The sequence below is a fragment of the Lissotriton vulgaris genome, chromosome 4_1, assembly GCF_964263255.1.
Source record: "Lissotriton vulgaris chromosome 4_1, aLisVul1.2, whole genome shotgun sequence".
Lineage (NCBI taxonomy): Eukaryota > Metazoa > Chordata > Amphibia > Caudata > Salamandridae > Lissotriton > Lissotriton vulgaris.
The window spans coordinates 2,058,108,178-2,058,130,918 of NC_141691.1; the positions used below are offsets into that span (position 1 = coordinate 2,058,108,178).

Consider the following 22,741-nt stretch of genomic DNA (forward strand, 5'->3'; position numbering starts at 1 on the left):
AACATCATGGAGGGCATGGATGGAATGGGATTGTGCTGATTTTTCAGTGTTTTTCGATTTTTGGGGGTGTTCATGGCGAGGGACAGGCCATGTAGCTGGGGGCCATTTTGAGTGCTGCTACAGGCCCTGGCCATGTGCTGGGAGGCAAGTGGCCATTTTGAATGCAGGCATTGTTGTTAGGCCTGCAACCATTTTGCCTACTTTTCAACCTTTATGCCCAGGGGTAGTGAGTCTTGCATGGGCCTAGTCTTTCTGTGGGGTGTCTTGAATTTAAACATCATGGAGGGCATGGATGGAATGGGATTGTGCAGATTTTTCAGTGATTTTCATTTTTTGGGGCTGTACTTGTGGCCTTTTCACCAAGGGTATTGAGTCTTGCATGGGCCTAGTCTTTCTGTGGGGTGTCTTGAACTTAAACATCATGGAAGGCATGGATGGAATGGGATTATGCTGATTTTGCAGTGTTTTTCGATTTTTGGGGTTGTTCATGGGGAGGGACAGGCCATGTGGCTGGGGGCCATTTTGAGTGCTGCTACAGGCCCTGGCCATGTGCTGGGAGGCAAGTGGCCATTTTGAATGTAGGCATTGTTGTTAGGCCTGCAACCATTTTGCCTACTTTTCAACCTTTATGCCCAGGGGTAGTGAGTCTTGCATGGGCCTAGTCTTTCTGTTGGTTGTCTTGAATTTAAACATCATGGAGGGCATGGATGGAATGGGATTGTGCTGATTTTTCAGTGATTTTCGTTTTTTGGGACTGTACTTGTGGCCTTTTCACCAGTGGTATTGAGTCTTGCATGGGCCTAGTCTTTCTGTGGGGTGTCTTGAACTTAAACATCATGGAGGGCATGGATGGAATGGGATTGTTCTGATTTTTCAGTGATTTTCGATTTTTGGGGGTGTTCATGGGGAGGGACAGGCCATGTGGCTGGGGGCCATTTTGAGTGCTGCTACAGGCCCTGGCCATGTGTTGGGAGGCAAGTCGCCATTTTGAATGTACGCATTGTTGTTAAGCCTGCAACCATTTTGCCTACTTTTCAACCTTTATGCCCAGGGGTAGTGAGTCTTGCATGGGCCTACTCTTTCTGTGGGTTGTCTTGAATTTAAACATCATGGAGGGCATGGATGGAATGGGATTGTGCTGATTTTTCAGTGATTTTCGTTTTTTGGGGCTGTACTTGTGGCCTTTTCACCAGGGGTATTGAGTCTTGCATGGGCCTAGTCTTTCTGTGGGGTGTCTTGAACTTAAACATCATGGAGGGCATGGATGGAATGGGATTGTGCTGATTTTTCTGGGGGTTTTTTCGATTTTTTTGGGGTGTATAACTGAACTGATGTTCCTCTGTCTTCCATTGTTTTTAGGTGCACAAGATTCAAGAGAACCACCAGTGCCAGGAAGAAGTCCTGCAGCGGTGTGTGTGTGCAGCATAACGTCACGCGGCGTCACGTCTGGCCTCAGACAACTCTACAATTCGTGCAACTGCGGCCTGCTGTCTGACCTGGTCTGAAGAAGATGGCCCCAAAAAAAGGTCTCTGTAGCTCCTCTAGCAAGAAAGTTGCTAGTAAGGAGCAGAAGAAGCAAGTTACCAAGGAGGCTGGTGTGCCAACCGCCACGTTTTTTGGGAGCAAAAAAAAAAAGTACGCCTGCTGCAGCAGGATCTGCTGGGGACCAAACTGGGAGAAGCACCCCCGCTCCATTGGGTTCAGTGCCTCCACCACCACGCCAACTTAAGTCAAAGCCCTTGAGTGCTTCAGAGGCAGTCAGTGTACTTCTCCAATCACCATCGACCAGTGATGTTGGCTCATCGCAAGAAAGTAGCAGCAATGTCCCTGAATCAACACAGGTTGTTGTAACTCATCTGACAAGTGTTGAACAACCACAGCCGCAACAACAACATGTGCAAGTAGTACAAGCCCAAGTACATGTGGAAGGAGAGGCAGCGCAAGGAGATGCGCAAGCAGAGGTGCATGGAGGGTCACAAGTGCCCACAATAGTTGTTCCTCCTGAAGTAGGGGCACATCAGGAAATTGACAATCAGACCGAGGTATCATTTGAGGAAGCCACTCCTCCTGATGATCATTCATTGTCTTCAGCATCCCTAGCAAGGAAAAGATCAAGGGGGGTGTCTACGTCTTCTTCAAGCTCACCTCCTACTGATGATCTGGATGACGAATGGGTACCACCACGGCAGCCTGAGAGTGAGGCACACCATGATCTGACAAAGATACCTAAGCGTAAAAGGAAGGTCGTCAAAAAACTCATAGCTATGGAGTGTGATGAGGCTCAACAAGAAGTGACGCATACTGCTGCTGATGAAGCCCTTCACGACGACGATCCAGTCATCATAATGGTCACTGCAGCCCCAGCGGGCATGCAGCAAAGAGACATTTTGACCCTATCCCGAGAAGCTGCTGAGCGTGATGATGATGTCGACGAGGAGTCAATGGAAACACAACAATCATTGGATTTGGAGTTAACTAGTACACCAACACCTACCGCTTCCATATTTCTTCCTCGCAAGAAGGGACTTCCATCCACCTCGACCTCAATTAGTGATGGTGAAAGTGCAAAACGTACTGAAGTTCGGCAATCCACATCCTCCACTTCATCTGGCATTAGCAGCAGGACCACCACCACCAGTATCGCCGCCTCCTCCGGCCCCCAAAGACATTTCAAGTCTCCAGTTTGGGACTTCTTTAGTGTTTGCCCAAGAATGGAAAACGTAGCCATTTGTAGCATGTGTAAGTTTCGAGTTAGTCGTGGTAAGTTTGGTACCAGAGAGGTCATCTTAGGAGAGCGCACCCTGTCCAATGATTTGCGCACTTAGAGGCGGTCAAGGAAGCCCGAATTGCACGTAATGAAAACGTTGATTTTTCATCTGATGATGACGAGGAGGAAGAAGACGATTCAAGCACTTCACTTACACCCAGTACCCCTGTCAGTAGCACACCCCATGTGAGCCACACTAAGAGAGTGGGAGAGAGTGAGACATCAAGGCGGAAACGTTCATCAGCGAGCGTAACTGGGTCGAAGATATCATCATCATCCCGTAAATCCTTGGTCCAGGGCAACATTAAAAAGATGTTGTTTACAGAAGCGCAATATGAACGCAACCACCCACTGACGCGTCTGTATAACACTAAACTGGCTAAAATGCTAGCTCTGGACCTTCTCCCTTTTTCTTTTGTAGAAGGGGTTGGTTTTCTAGAATTAGTGGCAGCGCTCTGCCCTAAATGGAAGGTTCCTAGCCGGTTCTATTTTGCCCGAGTTGCGGTTCCAGCACTACATGAAGATGTTCTGGAGGTGATTGGGGCAGCTTTGCAGAAGAGTGCTGTTCAAACTATACATCTGACAACAGACATGTGGACCAGTGGCTCAGGTGCTGATTACATGTGCATCACTGCACACTGGGTCTCTTTTTCAGGGGCTAAAGCAAAGCTAAACGCAGGTGTTGACGCGGACATTGTTTTTAAAGCTGCTCGGAAACATGCAACACTAGCCATGTTTGGTTTGGAGAAACGTCACTCAGCAGAAAACATTTTGGATGTCTTTAACACAAAGGTCCTTAACTGGCTGTCCCCAAAAAAACGCCAGGTTGGTTATGTTTCCACGGACAATGGCGCTAATATAGTTAAGGCCATGAGGCTGGGTTACTATTTCAGAGTGCCGTGTTTGGCGCACTGTATAAACCTGGTTGTCCAAAAATTCTTGGGTAATAAAGGCAGTGCAGCGTACAGAGTATTGGACACCTGCCAAAAAATGTGCAACCATTTCAACCATTCTTTTAAGGCCTATATCAACGTCAAATGCCAGTGAAAGCACTCATCCAGGAGGTGGTAACACGTTGGAACTCAACCTTCTACATGCTTGAGCGTCTGTATGAGCAGTATACGGTACTCGATCAATATTTCTTTACAGAGGGTACAGCTCAGGAGGACCTGAGGATGGGTGCGGCGCAATGGAACATAGTTCAAAGCCTGACACGCATGCTTCGTCCTTTTGAGTTCTTCACGCGTGCAGTCAGCAAGGAGGACTGTAATTTGGGAAAAGCTATCCCATTGTTGTACATGCTGGAGCACCAACTGAAGGAGGTGTGTTCTGTGTTTGAAAAAGATGTAAAAAACCAAGACTCTTTTGTTCTGGCTGAGAAATTATTAGAGCTCCTACAAGGTGATGAACGTCTTAAAATGATCCACTCAGAAGAGCATTACATTTGTGCTACTATTCTGGATCCACGCTACAAAAAGGCGCTGGCAGGCCAAGCATTCTTTCCTTTTGATGATGAACATGTTCCAAAGTACAAACGTTGGCTAGCCTTGTCAGCCAAGAGGTTTGAAAGAGAACGGCAGAAAATTGAAGGAAATGGCAGTACATCAGCAGGCCATCCCCAGTCAAAACAATCCACTTCTGCACCTGTGGCTGTGGCACAAGTGACCTCTCAGCCGTTAAAGACACCGGCAACCGGATCATCTGCACCAGACACAACAGAAACATTGGAGGCTGAAGAGGATTGGCTAGCTCGGCTTGGGTATGGTTCTCTAAAGGGCAGAGGCACAGCAACAGCTAAGCAAAGTGGAGGAACCTTGGATGAGGACCTTGAGTCGATTGTGAAGGACTATCTGAATGACTCAACAGAGGTCTATGTTAATGCTGACCCATTGGCGTATTGGCATGGGAAAAAAGAATTGTGGTCAGAGCTCACCAACCTGGCTTTAAACTACTTGTCTTGCCCACTCGCAAGTGTGTCTTCAGAACGTGTTTTCAGTGCTGCTGGTGGCATTGTAACTTCCAAACGGAGCCGCCTCTCGCCCAAAAATGTGGAGAGGTTAACAATGATCAAGATGAATCAGCACCTCATACCACCAGATTTCAGAGTACGAGAAAGCGCGCCGGATGAAGACGAGGTGGCCAGCAACATAGATGAGGGAATTTCTACTCTGTCAGGTGACACTGAGCTCACCCTGCCTGAATTCGCAGAGTATGATGACGAAGCCTTATTCTTATTCCTGGACCATGATACCGAGCCCTGAAAATGAGACAACGAATCAATAACTTTCTTTTTCATCCTTATTCACTTTAATTCCTGTGTGTCTGTCTTTCTTTGTTGTGCACAGTTAATATATTTCAAACTTTAATCAGATAATCACAAAAACAAGCCCATCAGCAGAACTGTCTTCACTGGTTTGCTAATTGATTTGAAGGTGCCGCAGTCTGCATTCCTCAGGTTCACAAGTTTAGAAGAACATGCTCCTCTATCCTCCTCCTCTAGACTCCTATTTCCATCAAAGCAGAGGGCTGGTTTACGCCCAATGAAGAAAGACTCAGCACTTGTGGGGGTGTTGTTCTACCTCTTTGCAGGTGAGTTGACGGCTCTGGGACCATTGTTGGGAAGCTCTAATACCAGGTATAAAAGTGGTTTGGACCAAATCTGAGGCGCAAATTTTTTAGTGTTTTTGCTGACTTGCTTGCCTTTGAGGTGCTCTTAGGGGGGGTTCCGCCTGTTTGTGGGTGAGTTTTGGGGTCTGTCAGCACTGCTGGGACACTCTAATCTTGATTGCATTTGCTTTTCAGGAACTCCGTGGTGGCAACCCCGACTTATGGCCTAGCTACGCAGAGCGTTTGGACCGAAGGCCGAGAAATATTGTAAGTAGGAGATGTTGGTTTTGGCCTGTTTGGGGGTGTTATGCTTTTTGGCGGGTGGGTTGGCGGGTCTTGGGGCATTCCTGGGAAGGTCTAATACCGGGTAGAAGTGGTTGGGACAAAATCCACGGCGATTTTGTTTTTGCTATTTCTGACATTTTGCTCAATGTAGCGTTTTCGGGGGCCTGTTTGTGAGGCTTCCTGGTGTTTGTGGGTGAGTTTCGGGGTCTGGGAGCACTGCTGGGACACTCTAATCTTGATTGCATTTGCTTTTCAGGAAATCCGTGGTGGCAAACCGGACCTATGGCCTAGCTACGCAGCGCATTTGGACCGAAGGCCGAGAAATATTGTAAGTAGGAGATGTTGCTTTTGGGCTGTTTGGGGGTGTTATGCTCCTTGGCGGGTGGGTTGGCGGGTCTTGGGGTATTCCTGGGAAGGTCTAATACCGGGTAGAAGTGGTTGGGACAAAATCCAGGCCGATTTTTTTTTGTTGCTATTTCTGACATTTTGCTCAATGTAGCGTTTTCGGGGGCTTGTTTGGGGGGCTTCCTGGTGTTTGTGGGTGGGTTTCGGGGTCTGGGCGCACTGCTGGCTATATATACTTTACTTTGCAAGAGGTTTGAAGCAAATCAATGGTAGCAGAGGGGGCTGTTTGGGGGTGTTATGCTTCTTGGCGGCTCTTGGGGCATTCCTGGGAAGGTCTAATACCGGGTAGAAGTGGTTGGGACAAAATCCTCGCGGAAAAGCCTTTTGGCACTTTTTGTAACTTAGGGTTCGTTAGGGTTAGCCCTAGCAGCAGGATTGCATGTGTTTCGGGGTGTTCTAGATTTTTGCAACTGAGTTCTGGGGTCTTAGAGCACTCGTGAGAATGTGTAATTTTGGTTGCAAGTCATTTGAAGAAAATCCATGGTGGGAAAGGGGGGATTTGGCATAGTTAAAGAAAGCCTTTGCCACTATTCTTAACTTAGGGTTCGTTAGGGTTAGCAGTATTTCTATTGCATGTGTTTGGGTGGGGGGGTTTTCGAGTCTTGGAGCGATGCTGGCTATGGATACTTTTGCTTGGTTGCTTGCAAGTGGTTTGAATGCAATCCACGGTGGGTAAGGGGGTACTTGGGCCTACTTTTACTTTCAAAGTACGTTTTGTCACCAGTTTTCTGCTAGGCCTCGTTTTTTGAGATTTGATTGGGGGTCTTCTACATTTTTGCGACTGGCTTTAGTAAGGGTCTGGGTGGGCGCACTGCTGGGAAGATCTAATTTTGTTCTAAAACACAGTTTACAGGACACCTAGCTTGAGGGGAAAGATCCGCTACATTAATTTGCCCATACTTATTTATCCTTCAAAAGGTGACTCAGACAGAGTACGCACTTTCAAAAATATTGTACTGTCTACTAGGAAAATCAAAGTGTGACTTTTTGCACTCCACAGCCTACATACCTTATATTTATTTATCAGTGGTGTTGTAATATTATATCACTTCCTGTTTTTCGTTGAATAATTACAGGCCGGGTTTCAGTCTCTGCAATGGGGAAAAAAGGATGGAGTCAGGCTTTACATTAGCGAGCCACAATTCAGCATCAGGCAGGCAGTGGACAGGGTGTCTTCTGGTCACCAACATTGATGGACGAAACGTCAGCTGCAATGGAGGAGTGCCGCTAATAAGAGGATTTTTTTTCTGCAGGCAACTTACTTACCAAATTCAACAGGACAACTACAACAACATACAGATACAGTATCCTTTGTCTTTTTCTCTGACTGTGACTGCATTTCTTGGATCTCTCTCTGCTTCTAAATTGATCCCTTAACACATCACTTAGTCCACTCCACTATCACATCTGCACCACACATAGTCATTTGTAAGTGCTCCTACATAATTCACAAGTCGCAGCACGCCCCAACCCATAGAGGACTGGGATGGCCCCAATGATGAAGCATGTCACCAAGGGGCAACCCTGGTGAGTGAGGGGACACCTAGAAAAAGAGCAATTTCTCCTTTTCTATCTACTATACCTTCCAGACCAACCCCATTGAGTGTTGTGAATGGATTTATAGTGACCAGCAAGGCTCTCAGGTATCTGGCAACAGAGACCTTATGTTGAATATAGTTATCAATAATTCCACACACGCCCTGTACTGTCGCATTCTTTCTTCCACAGTTGTCGAACGTACCACTTACTTTTCACTGACATGCATGCAGTAGTGCATGCAATTTCAAAGATTGATGGATAGGTTTGTACCCAAAGATTTGTTTATGTTCAATTGTTTGTCCATGCTGTGCTTTTTTTACAGGGTGTCTTCTGGTGACCAACATCGATGGACGAAGCGTCGGCTGCAATGGAGGAGTGCCGCTAATAAGAGGATTTTTTTTCTGCCGGCAACTTACTTACCAAATTCAACAGGACAACTACAACAACATACAGATACAGTATCCTTTGTCTTTTTCTCTGACTTTGACTGCATTTCTTGGATCTCTCTCTGCTTCTAAATTGATCCCTTAACACATCACTTAGTCCACTCCACTATCACATCTGCACCACACATAGTCATTTGTAAGTGCTCCTACGTAATTCGCAAGTCGCAGCACGCCCCAGCCCGTAGAGGACTGGGATGGCGCCAATGATGAAGCATGTCACCAAGGGGCAACCCTGGTGAGTGAGGGGACACCTAGAAAAAGAGCAATTTCTCCTTTTCTATCTACTATACCTTCCAGACCAACCCCATTGAGTGTTGTGAATGGATTTATAGTGACCAGCAAGGCTCTCAGGTATCTGGCAACAGAGACCTTATGTTGAATATAGTTATCAATAATTCCACACACGCCCTGTACTGTCGCATTCTTTCTTCCACAGTTGTCGAAAGTACTACTTACTTTTCACTGACATGCATGCAGTAGTGCATGCACTTTCAAAGATTGATGGATAGGTTTGTACCCAAAGATTTGTTTATGTTCACAATTGTTTGTCCATGCTGTGCTATTTTTTCTTGTCTCCCAAAACCTTTCCCCAAAACCCCCGTACCCATCCATTTTTCAAACCCTAACCCTCTTCCCCCGGGCTGTGTGGTTTTGATTGATGTGTGACTAAATTACAGCAATAAATCCACACACTTGCTGGGGAGGATAAGGTGATAGCAACAGGCTGGTGAAGAAATCCGAGGATATATTCTTACTCTGCTTGACAAAGACCCATGGCTAATGTCAAAGAACTTCAACCGAATTAGTTATGCTTTACCATTTGTTAGGCTACAATGTGGCACTGTTCTAGTGTACTTCTGTCACCTGCTATATTCTCTATTGTACCGTTGTATTGCTCAGGAGGACAAACCAGATTTCATTTTCTTTTTTTTCATAGGCATGCAACTGCCACTGTGTCACACCACTAGTACCACCGCTATGAGGAAATTTTATCCGCCCAGGATTGCCAACCTTATTCGCTGTTTCCCGTGGAGTCAGCCCTGGGCCTAGCCCTACTTGCAAACAGAAATTACAGGTAAGATAGGCGTTTGGTTGGAGGTAGTATAATGGAGTATTAGGAGAGACGAGAGATTGGATTGACAGTAGTACTACTAAAGTCCTAGGACTATTCGGGAAAACAAACTTACTGTTAAACCCCCACCCACCAGACTCAAAAGCAGTAAAAACAGGTATGGTCAGATAAAGTTTCAAAAAGTATATTTTTATAGCCCTAACAAAAGAATCTCCCGCAAGACCCTCCCTAACCCCAACGATTGCCCTTCAAAAGTCCCCAAAAAACCCAACTCCCAATTCCCACCCCCCAAAAGTCTCTAAAAAAAGGGGCAAGGGACACTATGGCAGGGTGCTGTTGGATTTAGCAGCCAGGGCATCATGCTCCTTGCGGAGGGTGGCAAGTTCGAAGCGGAGGCCCTCCACCAAGTTCTTATAGTTCAGGACCTCCTGTTCCAGGTAGGACAGTCTGAGGGATAAGCGGCGCCGGTGTGCCTTGCAAATCCTGTGAGGGGCAGCTGCTTTCTTTGCTGCTCGGCGGTGGCGTTTGGCTTTGGTAGCCCGGCTCCGTACCGCTGGAGCACTGCTCTGGCTGGCAGCCTGCACGGAGGAGGATGCAGCTGTCCGAGTGGACGTTGTTGTTGTACCAGACTGCGTTTCCTCCTCCTCCAGGGCCACCAGCCACCGATATTCAGCGACAGTGGCATCCAGCCTCCGTTGCCGGGCCATTCAAGCCAGCTCCTTCCTCTTTGATGGTGTCTTGTATTTGGAAGGAGCAACTACATGAAAAAAGAAAGACATAGTCTGTAACCAATGCTCCTTAAGATTAACACAAAATGATTGAGCAGAAAGTTGTCACAGTACAAGTAGCAAATTGAAAGCACAGTACATAACTATTGAGGACAGTATCTATGTAACCTCCGACTTCTTCATCCTTGCTCTAACATTAGTGGGAGTTTAAAGAACAAATTCTACAAGCACTATGGACTTCCATTACAGTCGACTATGACAGTACACCACTCTTCTTCTTCTTCTTCTCTCTTGTTTAGGAAAATTGGTACGTTATCTTATGCAAGCCGGCATAATGCCAGCACAGTGAACTTGCACCCGAGAAAAACAGACGCACACCATGGTGAGTGAGACAGACTTGCGTTACTGTACCGGTCCAGTACATGCAGGTGGTGAAGCTCTTACTTTTCTATTACGGGTGCCACTGAGAATACTCTGTTAAAAGGGCTACTGCTTAATTAATTTAGCTTTCACCCTACAGTGCAAATGAGTATTAGAAAAGGAAAATGAAGAAGCTAAATTATCTGATTATCTATCACTTCACATGGGATGTATTTGATGACATATGGGATGGCTTTAGGTGCTTTGCTTATTATTGAGTGAACAGTGATACCCCCACACATGAATGACGTACTACTACTAAACTAAAGTTATTAAGAGAGGTAGGGAGTGTCCACCGTAATAACCGGATATATGCTGTGCTTGCAGTTGCAATAAAAACTACTGCTACTATTCATGGTAGTATTTGGACAACGTTACAACTTCTTTTCCTTGCCTTTCCTACACTGGAACGGACGTGCGGGTGCGGTGTTACATGCTCTTCAAAGTAACACTTAGTTCATCCAGTGACCGTCTACTCTCTCTAGATACACATATGCTATCTAAGAGTCAGATAGTACCATGAATGATCCAGGCATCCATCCATTCAAAGTATATGCACACATGCAGTTTCTGTCTCACCCACCCAGGCTGTTCTCCTTCCACCCATCCTTGCTTCATCATTCACCCAGCCATGCACCATACCATATTCTTTCCTTCCCAGCCACCTCGGGGCCCAAGCAAACACATATCATTCTTCTTTGCCAGTCATCATTACATTTCTCATCCTTCCACACTTACTTACACCCTTCTTTCGCTTTTCGTTCATCCCATCCATCAAGTTCACCTCAGATCTGATTGGGATTCTTCTCGCCAAAAACTTCACAGCTAAGTCGAAGTACATTTAGAGGAGGCTACTACCTGGTTTATTTATAATACACCCGTGCAGAAAGCACACTCTGCAGTCTTCAATCTCAATGACTAAGGAATGTATAGCTTACCTCTGCCCGCCACCACCGTGTGAACCCTCACAGACATGTCCTTGTCCGGCACTTGCACCGCCTCCTCCCCAGAGTTGTCCTCCTCGTCCAATGCCACCACCACCTCCGCGCTGGCCCCGTCTCCAGATGTTCCACCTACAAAGTACATTTAATAATGTTAGAATACACCACTCACTACTATATAATATTTGGTCTAGGAAGGAGGAAGAAAGAAATGTGAAAAAAACAGTATACAATTTAATAATTTATGACTGTGTACTCTAAAGTAAAAATGTCCCTTTTTCCAGGGAAGGCTGTTGTCTTGCTGCACTTTTTGGCACAACTGATGAATGTTTGCTTTTTACTTTTTAACACGCAACACTTTTTCTCCTAACAGACAGAAGCTTGAATTCTAAGAACACGAGCAGGATCAAGTTCAAACCAGGTGAGAGCTCAGCTCGACCACAAGAAATGTGTCCAATTAATCGTCAGCACTAAGCACTTTTCCATTTTCAGTTACACGTTCACTTTTATGACAAACTTGATTTTAATAAATGGGTTTACTTTTAATAAAGCTTTTAAACTTAAATGGACTCTGTGGTTTTTGGTCCTCCAGACTAGAGTGGATGAGCTAAAGGTTTTGGAATTTTTGCAAGCATGAGTCCGTGCCTCTGCCATCGGTGACTTTGGGAGCTAAATGACTCTGCCACACTATCTAGTCAGTAAGGAGATTGGGGGTTCAACTACAAAGTCTGTTATCACTGAGATATGTGGAAAGTCTAACAGCACCTATTATAATTGATAAGCTAAGCAATGCATTATTTAGTGTCCATAGTTCTGTTTGTGCAGATTTGTCCCTGCAACAGTAGTAGAAAGGATTGTCCTCCTATCCAAACCAAAAGTAAAGTAGTATCTTATTCTTTCTTGGTGGTCATTCACCTTTTTATTGTTGGCAATGGTCAAAGCATAAACATTTAGAATACTTGAAAAGACATTATGGACAATCCCAGAGGACTGCACTCAGTGCATATAGAGCTATTGCTGACTAGAATGGGAGTCCAATGGAAATGCCAAATGTGCAATCTTAGTTAGCTACACAGACAGACTAATAAGAATAATCTAGTAATACCACACGGAGTCATAGTCGAGGCAGGATAAGAATTTAGATCCTGTCTACAAGAAGATCAAAGACGATTTAGAAAAAATCGAATGAGGAACGCTAGGAAAAAATAAGTACTCTATATTAAAATTAAAACTTACTGGGGCCAGCAAAGGAGCCCTCGCCTGCCCGGTCCTGGCCTGCATCGTCAACAGCACCCTCCTCCTCCTCCTCCTGTGTCCTCCTCTTGCCCCTGGGGGAAGCTGATGTACAACATGAAAGAAAGAAAAACAGAAAACATGGATGATATTTCTCAACCAAATCAAACATTTCAAAAGAACTAACAAAATATTTTTGCGAAATAGCAAATAGGGAAAGACTCCACGGGATACATTATTGACCAATCTCATGTGGTCGACGACGTTATTACTTTAGTATTGCTTGATTTGCGGACCGTCGAATTGGAAACTACCCTATGTAACTCACTAAACAAAGTACTAAAAAGGTTTGCAGAGGATTGGCAGGCAGCAGTCCGCAGCACGCAAAGTGACAGCCAAAGTCCATTGTGATTGAAGATCAGCGACAACACTAAAGTTTCCTACTACATTAACCAGTCATTAAAATACTCAAACTATTAATCCACCACCACTATTTCTTCTTATCGCCATGTGTACAAAAGAAGGACTGGACTTGAGTCTGTAGGGGCTGATTTAGAAGCCCCTTGCGGCTCTTTTACTCCATTGTTGCGTGACTTTTGTGACGCAGCGACAGCACAAAAGAGGCGCAATGGTGGGGCGTATATTAGCAACGTGACGCATATGGGAGATGCATCACGTTGTAAAGCCCTGCGCCAATAGGGGGCGTTCCGGCGCAAGGGAGGGCGTTCCTGCGCAGGAACGCATCCTAAAAGTGGCTGAGGGAAATCTACAAGATTTCAATCAGTCACTTTGAGGACAATGATGCGTGACTCAAACCCTGCGCCTGCTTGAAGCAGATGTACGGCTTGACGCAGCATTGGGGAGATAGGGCACCTCAGAGCATTGATGGAGCTGCACCATCGTTGCGACGCAACTCCAGCAATGCGCCGCCTTTACGGCATAGATGCGTAACTCTTTGGTGACGTTTTGGGCCCATGGTGCGCCGCATTGTAAATACGGCGCACCATGGGTGATGGTGGCATGGCGCACAATTACTGGCGCATCCCTGCTACTTTGCAGGGATGCGCCGGTAATTAAAAATCAGAACCTTAGTGTGTAGCATTACGCAGTTCTTTAAACTACACTTATACATAATTTCACAGGCCAATGAAATGAACACAAAATCTAAAACAAATAAGCATAGTAGCAACACTACTGAGAAGAAGGAGAGCAGTGTACCTGAAATGCACAGAAGATTTTGAAATATAATTTACCTACAATGTAATGAGCAGCATTATTGCTCTTGGTAAAAAACAAAAATTTGCAATAGTATAACACAGCAGGAGAAAACATAGTAGTAAAGAAATAGCTACTACTACTCACCAAGCCCGGGGATCTCAAGGCCAAGGAGGGCGAGCAGATCTCGCTCACGGGTCAGGACATCCGTCCAGCGGTGGGTGGCCTGGTTGTAGGTGCGCCAGACCCGAGAGTGGTGGTAAATGGCCTGGCACACCTTCTCCCACCGCTTCTGGCGCTCCCGGACCCCGTACCCGGCACTGATCTTGCCGCCTCCCATGATGGTCCTGGGGAGGCGGCGCTGAACATAAAAAATGAGTTGGCCCACCTCCTCCGGGGTAAAGATCTCCCTGGGTACGACCTCCTCCCCCCTCAAACGCCCGCACGGGAGCCGAACACGGGGTGCGGGACCCTTCCCCTTCTCGGGATGCTTCCCGGCTCCCTTCACCATGGTCTGGGCGGAAAGGAATAAAGAAAATAGAATAGGGAAGAGAAGAAAAGAAAAGAGTTTAAAAAAGTAGTTTAAAATTAACCAAAAGTAGCAGTAAGCACAAAAATATAGGGCTAGAAAAATAGAGGGATAGATAATAAGTAAAATAGATCAAAAAAAACTTCAAACAAGCAAAGGATGGCAGAGATTGACAGAGGATACAAAGACCATGCCCAGAACCATAGCAATGAATGAGAAACAAGATGGCCGCGCCCGTTCACGACCGCGCGGGTAAGTTCGCGCGAGATTTTCCTTGCGAACACACGCGAAACTGTACTGGCAAGCCGCAGACTTTGCGAGATTACACTTCGCGCCCCCGGAAACGGAAATACGTCAGGCAAACAAGATGGCCGCGCCCTTGAACGACCGCGAGGGTAACTTCGTGCCTTGCGCTACGAGCGGCTCGCAAAAACGCACAAAACCTTGCCAACTAACACGCCGCAAAAAAAACAAATTGCATATTCGCACGAATTTGCGGCTTCCGAACCCGATCTCGCGCATGTTCGCGCCCCGCGAACCCCGCGAAATTGCAGAAAAATGAGTTTTTCAAAACTGAAAGCACTCGGCAGGGGCAAGAGTTCAAACTCATCATTAGTAACAATTCGCTGTAGTGCTTCCTGACTGGGGCCCCTCCAGAATTCAGTTGCTAGTTGCAACAATTGTATGACCCTGCTCTGACCCTCACAGCAGGCTCATAGAATAGCTACAAGTAGGCCACAAAGGTCCTGGGGAAAAAAAATGCACTGCAACAGAAAGCAAAATTACAGATAAGGAAGCAGGTGCCAGACTGGAATTATAAAACAGCGACACATTAATAAACTAACCCCAAATTAATTCATGTCAGTTGAAGCAGGGCTGGTGTGCTTGCTTTTCCCCCCCATAATCTACAGTAATGATGAACCAGAGGGTGGCATTGATGTAACAGAGGGTTGCAGTGGTAAAACAGAGGGTGCTGGGAACCTGTGATGATGAACCAGACGTAGAAACAACATAATCGCGACCGTTGCGTGCCGAAATGTAAGTTCACAATTGCGAACTGGTACGAAACCCTCGCGAACTGGCAGAAATCCTTGCAAACACAAAAAAAAAACCGCAAATTCGCAAGAATTCGCGGATTTTGAGGATTGCGAGTTCGCAAATCCGCAAAATTCGCGAACGCGAGATTCGCAAAATTCGCCCATGCTTATTCATGATTAATGGTGAGTATAGTGGAGATTAGTAGCATTGGTGAGACGGTTTTTTATTAGGAGCGCTGGATCAAGTGCATGTGTTGAAGAGTTAGCAGTACCAATGTTTGAAGTAAGCACTGCCAGTGCTTGGAGTCAAGGTTATCAGTAACTGAGAAAATAGTTCCTGTTTCTGGAACCAGAAATGTCTTTGTTGAATCAGACATGCTTATATTTTATGTAGGAGAGTCCATGAATAGAGGCATCAGTGCCTGTGCTTTGATTCAGCAGTGCCTGATCTGTATCAGAAGTGCCTGTACCTGGAGTAAGCAGGGCCTGTGTTTTAATTCAGCAGTGCCTGTGCATGAGGATTAACTGTAATGAAGTCAGGCACACTGGTGCTTTGCTTGGAAGTAGGAATGTTTATGCTCTAGTGAGGAGTGCTAGTGCTGTGGTAAAGAGTGTGTGTTCTCTGGTAAGGAGTACCTGTGATCTCATGAGGAGTGCCTTTGCTCCAGTGAAGAGTGCCTGTGCTGTGGTAAGCAGTGCCTGTGCTCTTGTGGGGAGTGCCTTGAGCTCAGGTGAGGAGTGCCTGTACTGTGGTGAGGAGTGCTTGTGCTGTCGTGAGGAGTGCCTGTGCTCTGGTGAGGAGTACTTGTTCTCTGGCGAGCAGTGCCTGTGCTCTGGTGAGGAGTGCCTGTGCTGTGGTGAGTGGTGTCTGTGCTCCAGTGAGGTGTGCTTCTACTCTGGTGAGGAGTGCCTCTGTTCTGATGAGGAGTGCCAGTGCTGTGGTGAGGAGTGTGTGTTCTCTGGTAAGGAGTACCTGTGATCTCATGAGGAGTGCCTGTGCTGTGGCAAAGAGTGCCAGTGCTCTTGTGAGGAGTGCCTTGAGCTCTAGTGAGGAGTGCCTGTGCTGTGGTGAGGAGTGCCTGTGCTCTGGTGAGGAGTACTTGTTCTCTGGTGAGGAGTGCCTGTGCTGTGGTGAGGAGTGCCTGTGCTCTGTTGAGGCGTGCCTGTGCTCCAGTGAGGAGTGCTTCTGCTCTGGTGAGGAGTGCCTGTGCTATGATGAGGAGTGTATGTGCTCTGGTGAAGAGTGCATGTGCTGTGTTGAGGAGTGCCTGTGCTCTGATGAAGAGTGCCTCTGCTCTGGTGAGGGGTGCCTGTGCTGTGGTAAGAAGTGCTTGTGCACCGATAAGGAGTGCCAGTGCTCTGGCGAGGAGTGTCTGTGCTCTGGTGACAAATGCCTGTGCTCTGGTGAAGAGTGCCTGTGCTCCAGTGAAGAGTTCCTGTGCTGTGGTGAAGAGTGCCTGTGCTGTGGTGAGGAGTGCCTGTGCTCTTGTGAGAAGTGCCTTGAGCTCTGTTGAAGAGTGCCTGTGCGGTGGTGAGGAGTGCCTGTGTGGTGGTGAGGAGTGCCCTTGCTGTGGTGAGGAGTGCCTGTGCTCTGCCGAGGAGTGCTTGTGCTCCGGTGAAAAAAGCCTGTGCTCCGGTGAAGAGTGCCTGTGCTCCAGTGAAGAGTGCCTGTGCTCCAGTGAAGAGTTCCTGTGCTGTGGTGAAGAGTGCTGTGCTGTGGTGAGGAGTGCCTGTGCTCTTGTGAGGAGTGCCTTGAGCTCTGGTGAAGAGTGCCTGTGTGGTGCTGAGGAGTGCCTGTGCTGTCGTGAGGAGTGCTATGGTTAGGAGATCTTGTTCTTTGGTGAGGAATGCCTGTGCTGTGGTGAGGGGTGCCTGTGCTCTTGTGAGGAGTTCCTGTGCTATTGTGAGGAGTGCCTTGAGCTCTGGTGAGGAGTGCCTGTGCTGTGGTGAGGAGTGCCTGTGCTGTGGTGAGGAGTGTCTGTGCTCAGTTGAGGGGTGCCTGTGCTCCAGTGAGGAGCGCTTCTGCTCTGGTGAGGAGTGCCTCTGCTCTGATGAGGAGTGCCTGTGCTCCGGTGAGGAGTGCATGTGCTCCGGTGAGGAGTACCTGTGCTCTGGTGAGGAGTGCATGTGCTCTGATGAGGAGTGCCTGTGCTGTGGTGAGGAGTGCCTGTGCTGTGGTGAGGAGTGCCTGTGCTCCAATGAGGAGTGCCTGTGCTCCGGTGAGGAGTGCAGGTGCTCCAGTGAGGATTACCTGTGCTCTGGTGAGGAGTGAATGTGCTCTAGTGAAGAGTGCCTGTGCTGTGGTGAGGAGTGCCTGTGCTGTGGTGAGGAGTGCCTGTGCTCCAGTGAGGAGTGCCTGTGCTCCAGTGAGGAGTGCATGTGCTCCGGTGAGGAGTGCCTCTTCTCTGATGAGGAGTGTCTGTGCTATGAAGAGGAGTGCCTGTGCTCTGGTGAGGAGTGCCTGTGCTCTGGTGAGGAGTGCCTGTGCTCTAATGAGGAATGAATGTGCTCTGGTGAGGAGTGCCTCTGCTCTGGTGAGGAGTGCCCTTGCTGTGGTGAGGAGTGCCTCTGCTCCAGTGAGGATTGCCTGTGCTCTGGTGGGGAGTACCTGTGATCAGATGAGGAGTGATCGTGCTGTGGTGAGGAGTGCCCTTGCTGTGGTGAGGAGTGCCTCTGCTCCAATGAGGATTGCCTGTGCTCTGGTGGGGAGTACCTGTGATCAGGTGAGGAGTGATTGTGCTGTGGTGAGGAGTGCCTGTGCTCTAGTGAGGAGTGCCTTTGCTCCAGTGAGGAGGGCCTGTGCTGTGGTGAGGAGTGCCTGTTCTTGCTCTGTTACATGACGGTAATTGGACTCAGGATTAGCCATGATAATAGACTTCAAGTCAGAGTTAGCTGTACTGAGCTCAGGAGTGTTTGTGCTTGGGTCAACAGTGCCATTAGTTTGAGGCAGCTGTGCCTGTGCTTGGCACCAGGAAATGCCAGCACTTGGTGGTGGGATTAGCTGTACCGGAGTCAGGCATACATGGAGTCAATTAATTCAAATGAGAAATGCATGCGATGTGAGTCATGTGTTTTTGAGCTTGGAGCCGGAAATATCTGCAATTTAGTTAGGAATGATTTAACTTTGCAGCCACAATCTATATGTTTGAATCAACACCTCCTGTCTGTCGAAACAGGAGTGCCTGTTCTTGAGAGTCAGTCGTTCCTTTATTTAAAGTCAACAGTGCCTGTAGTATTAATCAACAGTGTTTATCTACAATTGAGCTCGAAGTGCATTTGTTTTGAATCAGCAATGCCTACATTTTGAATCAAAAGTGCACGTGGTAGCAGTAGCTGTGCTTCAATCAGCAGTGCCTGCTTTTAATAATTAGACATGCATATGTAGGAGTGAGGAGTGTTTGTGCTTGTGACTGCAGTACCTTTGCATGGAATCAGAAGTGCTTATGATTTGAATCAAAAGTCCCTGCACCTAAAGTCAGCAGTGCCATCGTTTTAAAGTGCCTGTGCCTTGAGTCGGGATTACATGTGCCGGGCAACCAGCAGTCCTTCTGTTTCAGAATCAGAAGTGCCTGCACTTGGATTCAGCATTAGCAGTACAAGAGTAAGGAGTGCCTGTGCTCGGAAGTGCCTGATCAATAAATGAGTCAGAAGTGTCTGTGTTTAGAGTCAGAATTAGAAGTACTGGAGTCAGGAGTGCCTGTGATCGGAGTTAGGATTATCTGTAATTGAAGGGAAAGGGACTGAAGAGTGTATTATCTGTAACTGAAACAAAAGTGATTGTGCTTGAAGTCAGCTGGGCTTGAGTTTCAAATCAGCAGTCATTGTGTTTGTAATCAGGAGTGCCTGTGCTTGGAGTCATGAGAGCTAGTGTTTTTCATCAGAGGTGTCTGTGCCTGAAATCATCAGAGTCTGTGCTTGACATCACAAGTGCCTATGTTTCAAATCACCAATTCCTCGTAACTCAGAAGTCATCAATGTCTTTGCTTAGAGTAAGAAGATTGTAAGAAAGGAGTGCCTGTTTGAAAAAATAATGTCTGTGTTTTGAGTGAGAGCACAGGTTCTGAGCATACAGTCAGAAGTGTCTGTGTTATGAATCGTGGTGGTAAATAGAGTGAGCAACCCAGTAAACCTTCGGGGGCTTGGGTAAAAATAAAGTAGGATGGGTAGTATCTGCATGTGCTTGAAGTCAATAGTGACTCTGCGTGGAGTCAGAGTTATCTGTAATTGATTCAAGAGTAGTCAGCAGTGCCTGATTCTTAATTGGATGTGTCTGTGTTTTGAATCAGAAATGCAGGTGCTTGGAAACAGCAGTGCCCTTGTGTTGAATGAGGGATGCTAAGTTTGCAGTGAAGGGTATCTGTTAATGAGTCAGCAGTGCGTCTTCTTAAAGTGAGCAGTTTTTGTGCTTGGAGTCAGGAGGGCTTGCGCCTTGAGCCAGAATTAGTGATGATTGAGTCAGGACTGTTTGTGTTTGGAGTGATCAATCCCTGTTTTTTTTTAACTAGAAGTCCCTGTCCTTAGACGCATGATCGTCTGAGCTTGGAGCCAGTAGCACCTGCAGTTTGAATCAGGAGTGTCTGTATTTCAAGTCAGCAGTGCTTATGTTTTCCATTATTGGTGCCTTTGCTTGGCATCAGGAATGTCTCAACCCGGCAGTGCCTAGCATTCTGTCCATCACCTGTTCTTTTTGCTTTTGTCACCCCGAGATGGACGGTGCCCAGATGAGGGTCCCATCCTCTCCATTACACTGAAGTGAAGCCATCCTGGCTGATGAGGGCTGAACGCCTGAAACCGGTCCTAGAATGCTTGTATCCAGTCCAGGGAGGACCTGGCCTGGCAGTTCCGGCTGGACTATTCCCATTGGGGACAGGGTCAAGACTAATTTGCATATGGCTGGGTACAAACTGGAATGGCTTGGTGAGCCAAAAAACTATGGATTTAGACCTAGATCTCTGTACTAGGGTGAATGTATGGCATTGTTCTGCATTATGTCCATCAATTGTTCTTTTTGCATTTGCCAACCCGAGTGGACGGGTATGCCCTGACGTGGGTCCTGTGCTCTCCATGCCACTGGAATCAAGCTATCCTGGCTGATGAGGGCTGACAGTCCGAAACCGGTTCTAGGATTCTTGTTTCCAGTCCAGGGAGGACCTGGCCTGGCAGTTCGGGCTGGACTGATCCCATGAGGCTCAGGGTCAATAATGATTTGCATATGGCTGGCTCCAAACTAGAATGGCATGGTGAGCAAATAAATGATGGATTTATGCCCCGATCTCTGTACTGGGGTGAATGTATGACATTGATTTGCCTTCTGTCCATCAATTGTTCTTTTTGGTTTGAATTAGTAGCACTTGTAGCCAGGAGTTCCTGTGTTTGGGATCATCAGTGACTATTTTGTATTAGCAGCGCCTGCCTTTTGAATAAAAAATACTTGTGTTTTAAATCAGCAGTGCTTGCGCTTCAAAGCATCAGAATGTGTACTCAGAGCCAGGGTTAGCTGTAATTGAGTGAGAAGTGCATGTGCCTGGGGTCACCAGTGCCTGATATTGGGATCAGATTTATTCTGGTTGTCTCAGTAATGACTACATTTGGAGACAGCAATGCCTTTGGTAGGAGTCAGCTGTGCTAATGCTCGGACTTTGCAGTGTCTGCTGCTGTGATTATACCAGTAATTCCTGTTTTTTTTATCAGCAATGCCTATGCATGTAGTCAGATCTGTTTGTGCCTGGAGTCTAATTTTTCTGTGATTTAAAGCTGCAGTGCCAATAGTAGGAGTCAGGAGTGTCTGTGCCTGCATTCAGCAACACCTGTGATTGGAATCAGAAGTTCAATTTTTGGAATTTGGAATGCTTGTGTCTGGCGTCTGCTGCGGCAGTTATCTCTGACACCAAACAAAGGCACTGTTGACTCCACACACTAGGTTATCAATAATTAAGTCAGAAAAGCCTATGTTGGGAGTTAGAATTAGCTAAGTATCCAGAGCCTATGTTTTGAATCAGCAGTGCTTGGAAGTAAGTATTAGCAGTATGCAATGCCTGTGCTTGGATGTAGCATTAGCAGTATGGAGTCAGCAGTCAGCAGTGCCTCTATCTATAGACATGAGCCCCTGAGCTTGGAGCCAGCATCATATGTAGGCTTTCCTGTTTTCAATTTCTATTTTTGGTAACTTCTGGTGGAGTTTTTTCAGTGTTTTCAAGTAATTTCAATACCTTAAAAAATGTGGTTATCAGCGGTTAAACATGTTTGCGCCTTTAAAAACAACAGAAGCAGTGTTTTTCCAGTGTTTAGGGAATGGTTTGCTTTTATTTTTGCTTTGTACATTGATAGTGCATAACATATAGACAGTTTACATACAGTATACATGAGGTCCAAATAAATGTTTACAATCAAACTTACGGTAGTAAACCATACAATACTTCTTCAGTGAGTCCTTGGTCATGCTTTCTTGCTCTTTCCTTCCCATATAAACTTTTACCTGTGAAAAGGCCCCCTCAACACTGGCACTTGAGACAGACAACGCCAAAACAGTCAGTACACAATTTGTTAACTCTGGCCACTGACATTGCTTTCCATTCCAATATTGGTGCACCTGAAGATTGTGATTCCTTGGGACAGGTTCTGCAAGAAATGTGTTGAAGTGGGCGCATATGCCCTCAGTGTTATTAAAGCAGTCAAAAATGAAGCAGCACGTTAGAAAGTCCATAGAAAATTCCCCTTCAGGGAAGGGATCTAGAACTTGTACCGAGTACCACAGTGAGGCTTCATTGAGTTCATATGCCTTGGTTGGTGAAAGGACATGTCTATGCATCATTGCAAGCCATTTCTCATGTATTGTAAAATAACATTTCCTGAATTGCTCCTCAACATTTCTTTGCTTACCAAGTGGCAAGCACTCTAACATGGAAGACGTTAGAATGCTAAAGTCACCCAGCCTACTCTCAAGGACATGTTTCACATCTACACCAATTATGCTGAACACTTAGTAGACACGAGTGTTTTCAGACTCTAGTTTTTTATATCCACTCTAGCAGTTATGAGTTTCTGTAAAAATCTAAGAATGCAGTATACTTTTTTTCACATCACTATCAATTGCTGTCCGAAGATCCTCACATTTCTTGCCTTTGGCATCATCACTCAGCAAAAAGTCAGTAAACAGTTGCCACATGGATAATATAGCATTCAAGGACTCTAGGAGTGAGAACTACTAGATAAATGACTTTTGATGCCACAAAAAGCACAAAATGAAAAATATTTGCGTTTTAGTTCTTGGGCATAACAGTGCACCAGAATGGACTAAAAAGTCAATAACATTCTTCATTACCTCTGACGATTATAAATATGCTTTGAGCATAACATTTGGCAAGTAGCAATGATCTCTTAGAAGGAAGGACTTCAGGTCAGTTATCGATTTTTATATCTCATCACACAACTTCATATACGTAGCTGAATCACTGTAAATACAATCAATATCACTCCAATCATTTTTGAGCTTACTAAGAACATTTTGCAGTGATAAT

General features: G+C 46.3%; 1 protein-coding gene across 1 annotated transcript in view; it reads right to left on the reverse strand.

Annotated features, from left to right (window-relative positions):
- Positions 1-22,389, reverse strand: part of LOC147724960 (uncharacterized) — a 43,931-nt gene extending 21,542 nt beyond the window's left edge. Inside the window, 15 exon segments of the mRNA XM_086918139.1 lie at positions 15,861-15,913; positions 15,916-16,162; positions 16,210-16,542; positions 16,590-16,624; positions 16,627-16,671; positions 16,674-16,772; positions 16,775-16,878; positions 16,946-16,975; positions 17,076-17,188; positions 17,278-17,316; positions 17,318-17,502; positions 17,505-17,548; positions 17,643-17,875; positions 17,938-18,053; positions 22,303-22,389. Of these exon segments, the coding sequence (XP_086774265.1) occupies positions 15,861-15,913; positions 15,916-16,162; positions 16,210-16,542; positions 16,590-16,624; positions 16,627-16,671; positions 16,674-16,772; positions 16,775-16,878; positions 16,946-16,975; positions 17,076-17,188; positions 17,278-17,316; positions 17,318-17,502; positions 17,505-17,548; positions 17,643-17,875; positions 17,938-18,053; positions 22,303-22,389 (1,763 nt within the window).
- Between the last annotated feature and the right edge of the window lie 352 nt (positions 22,390-22,741).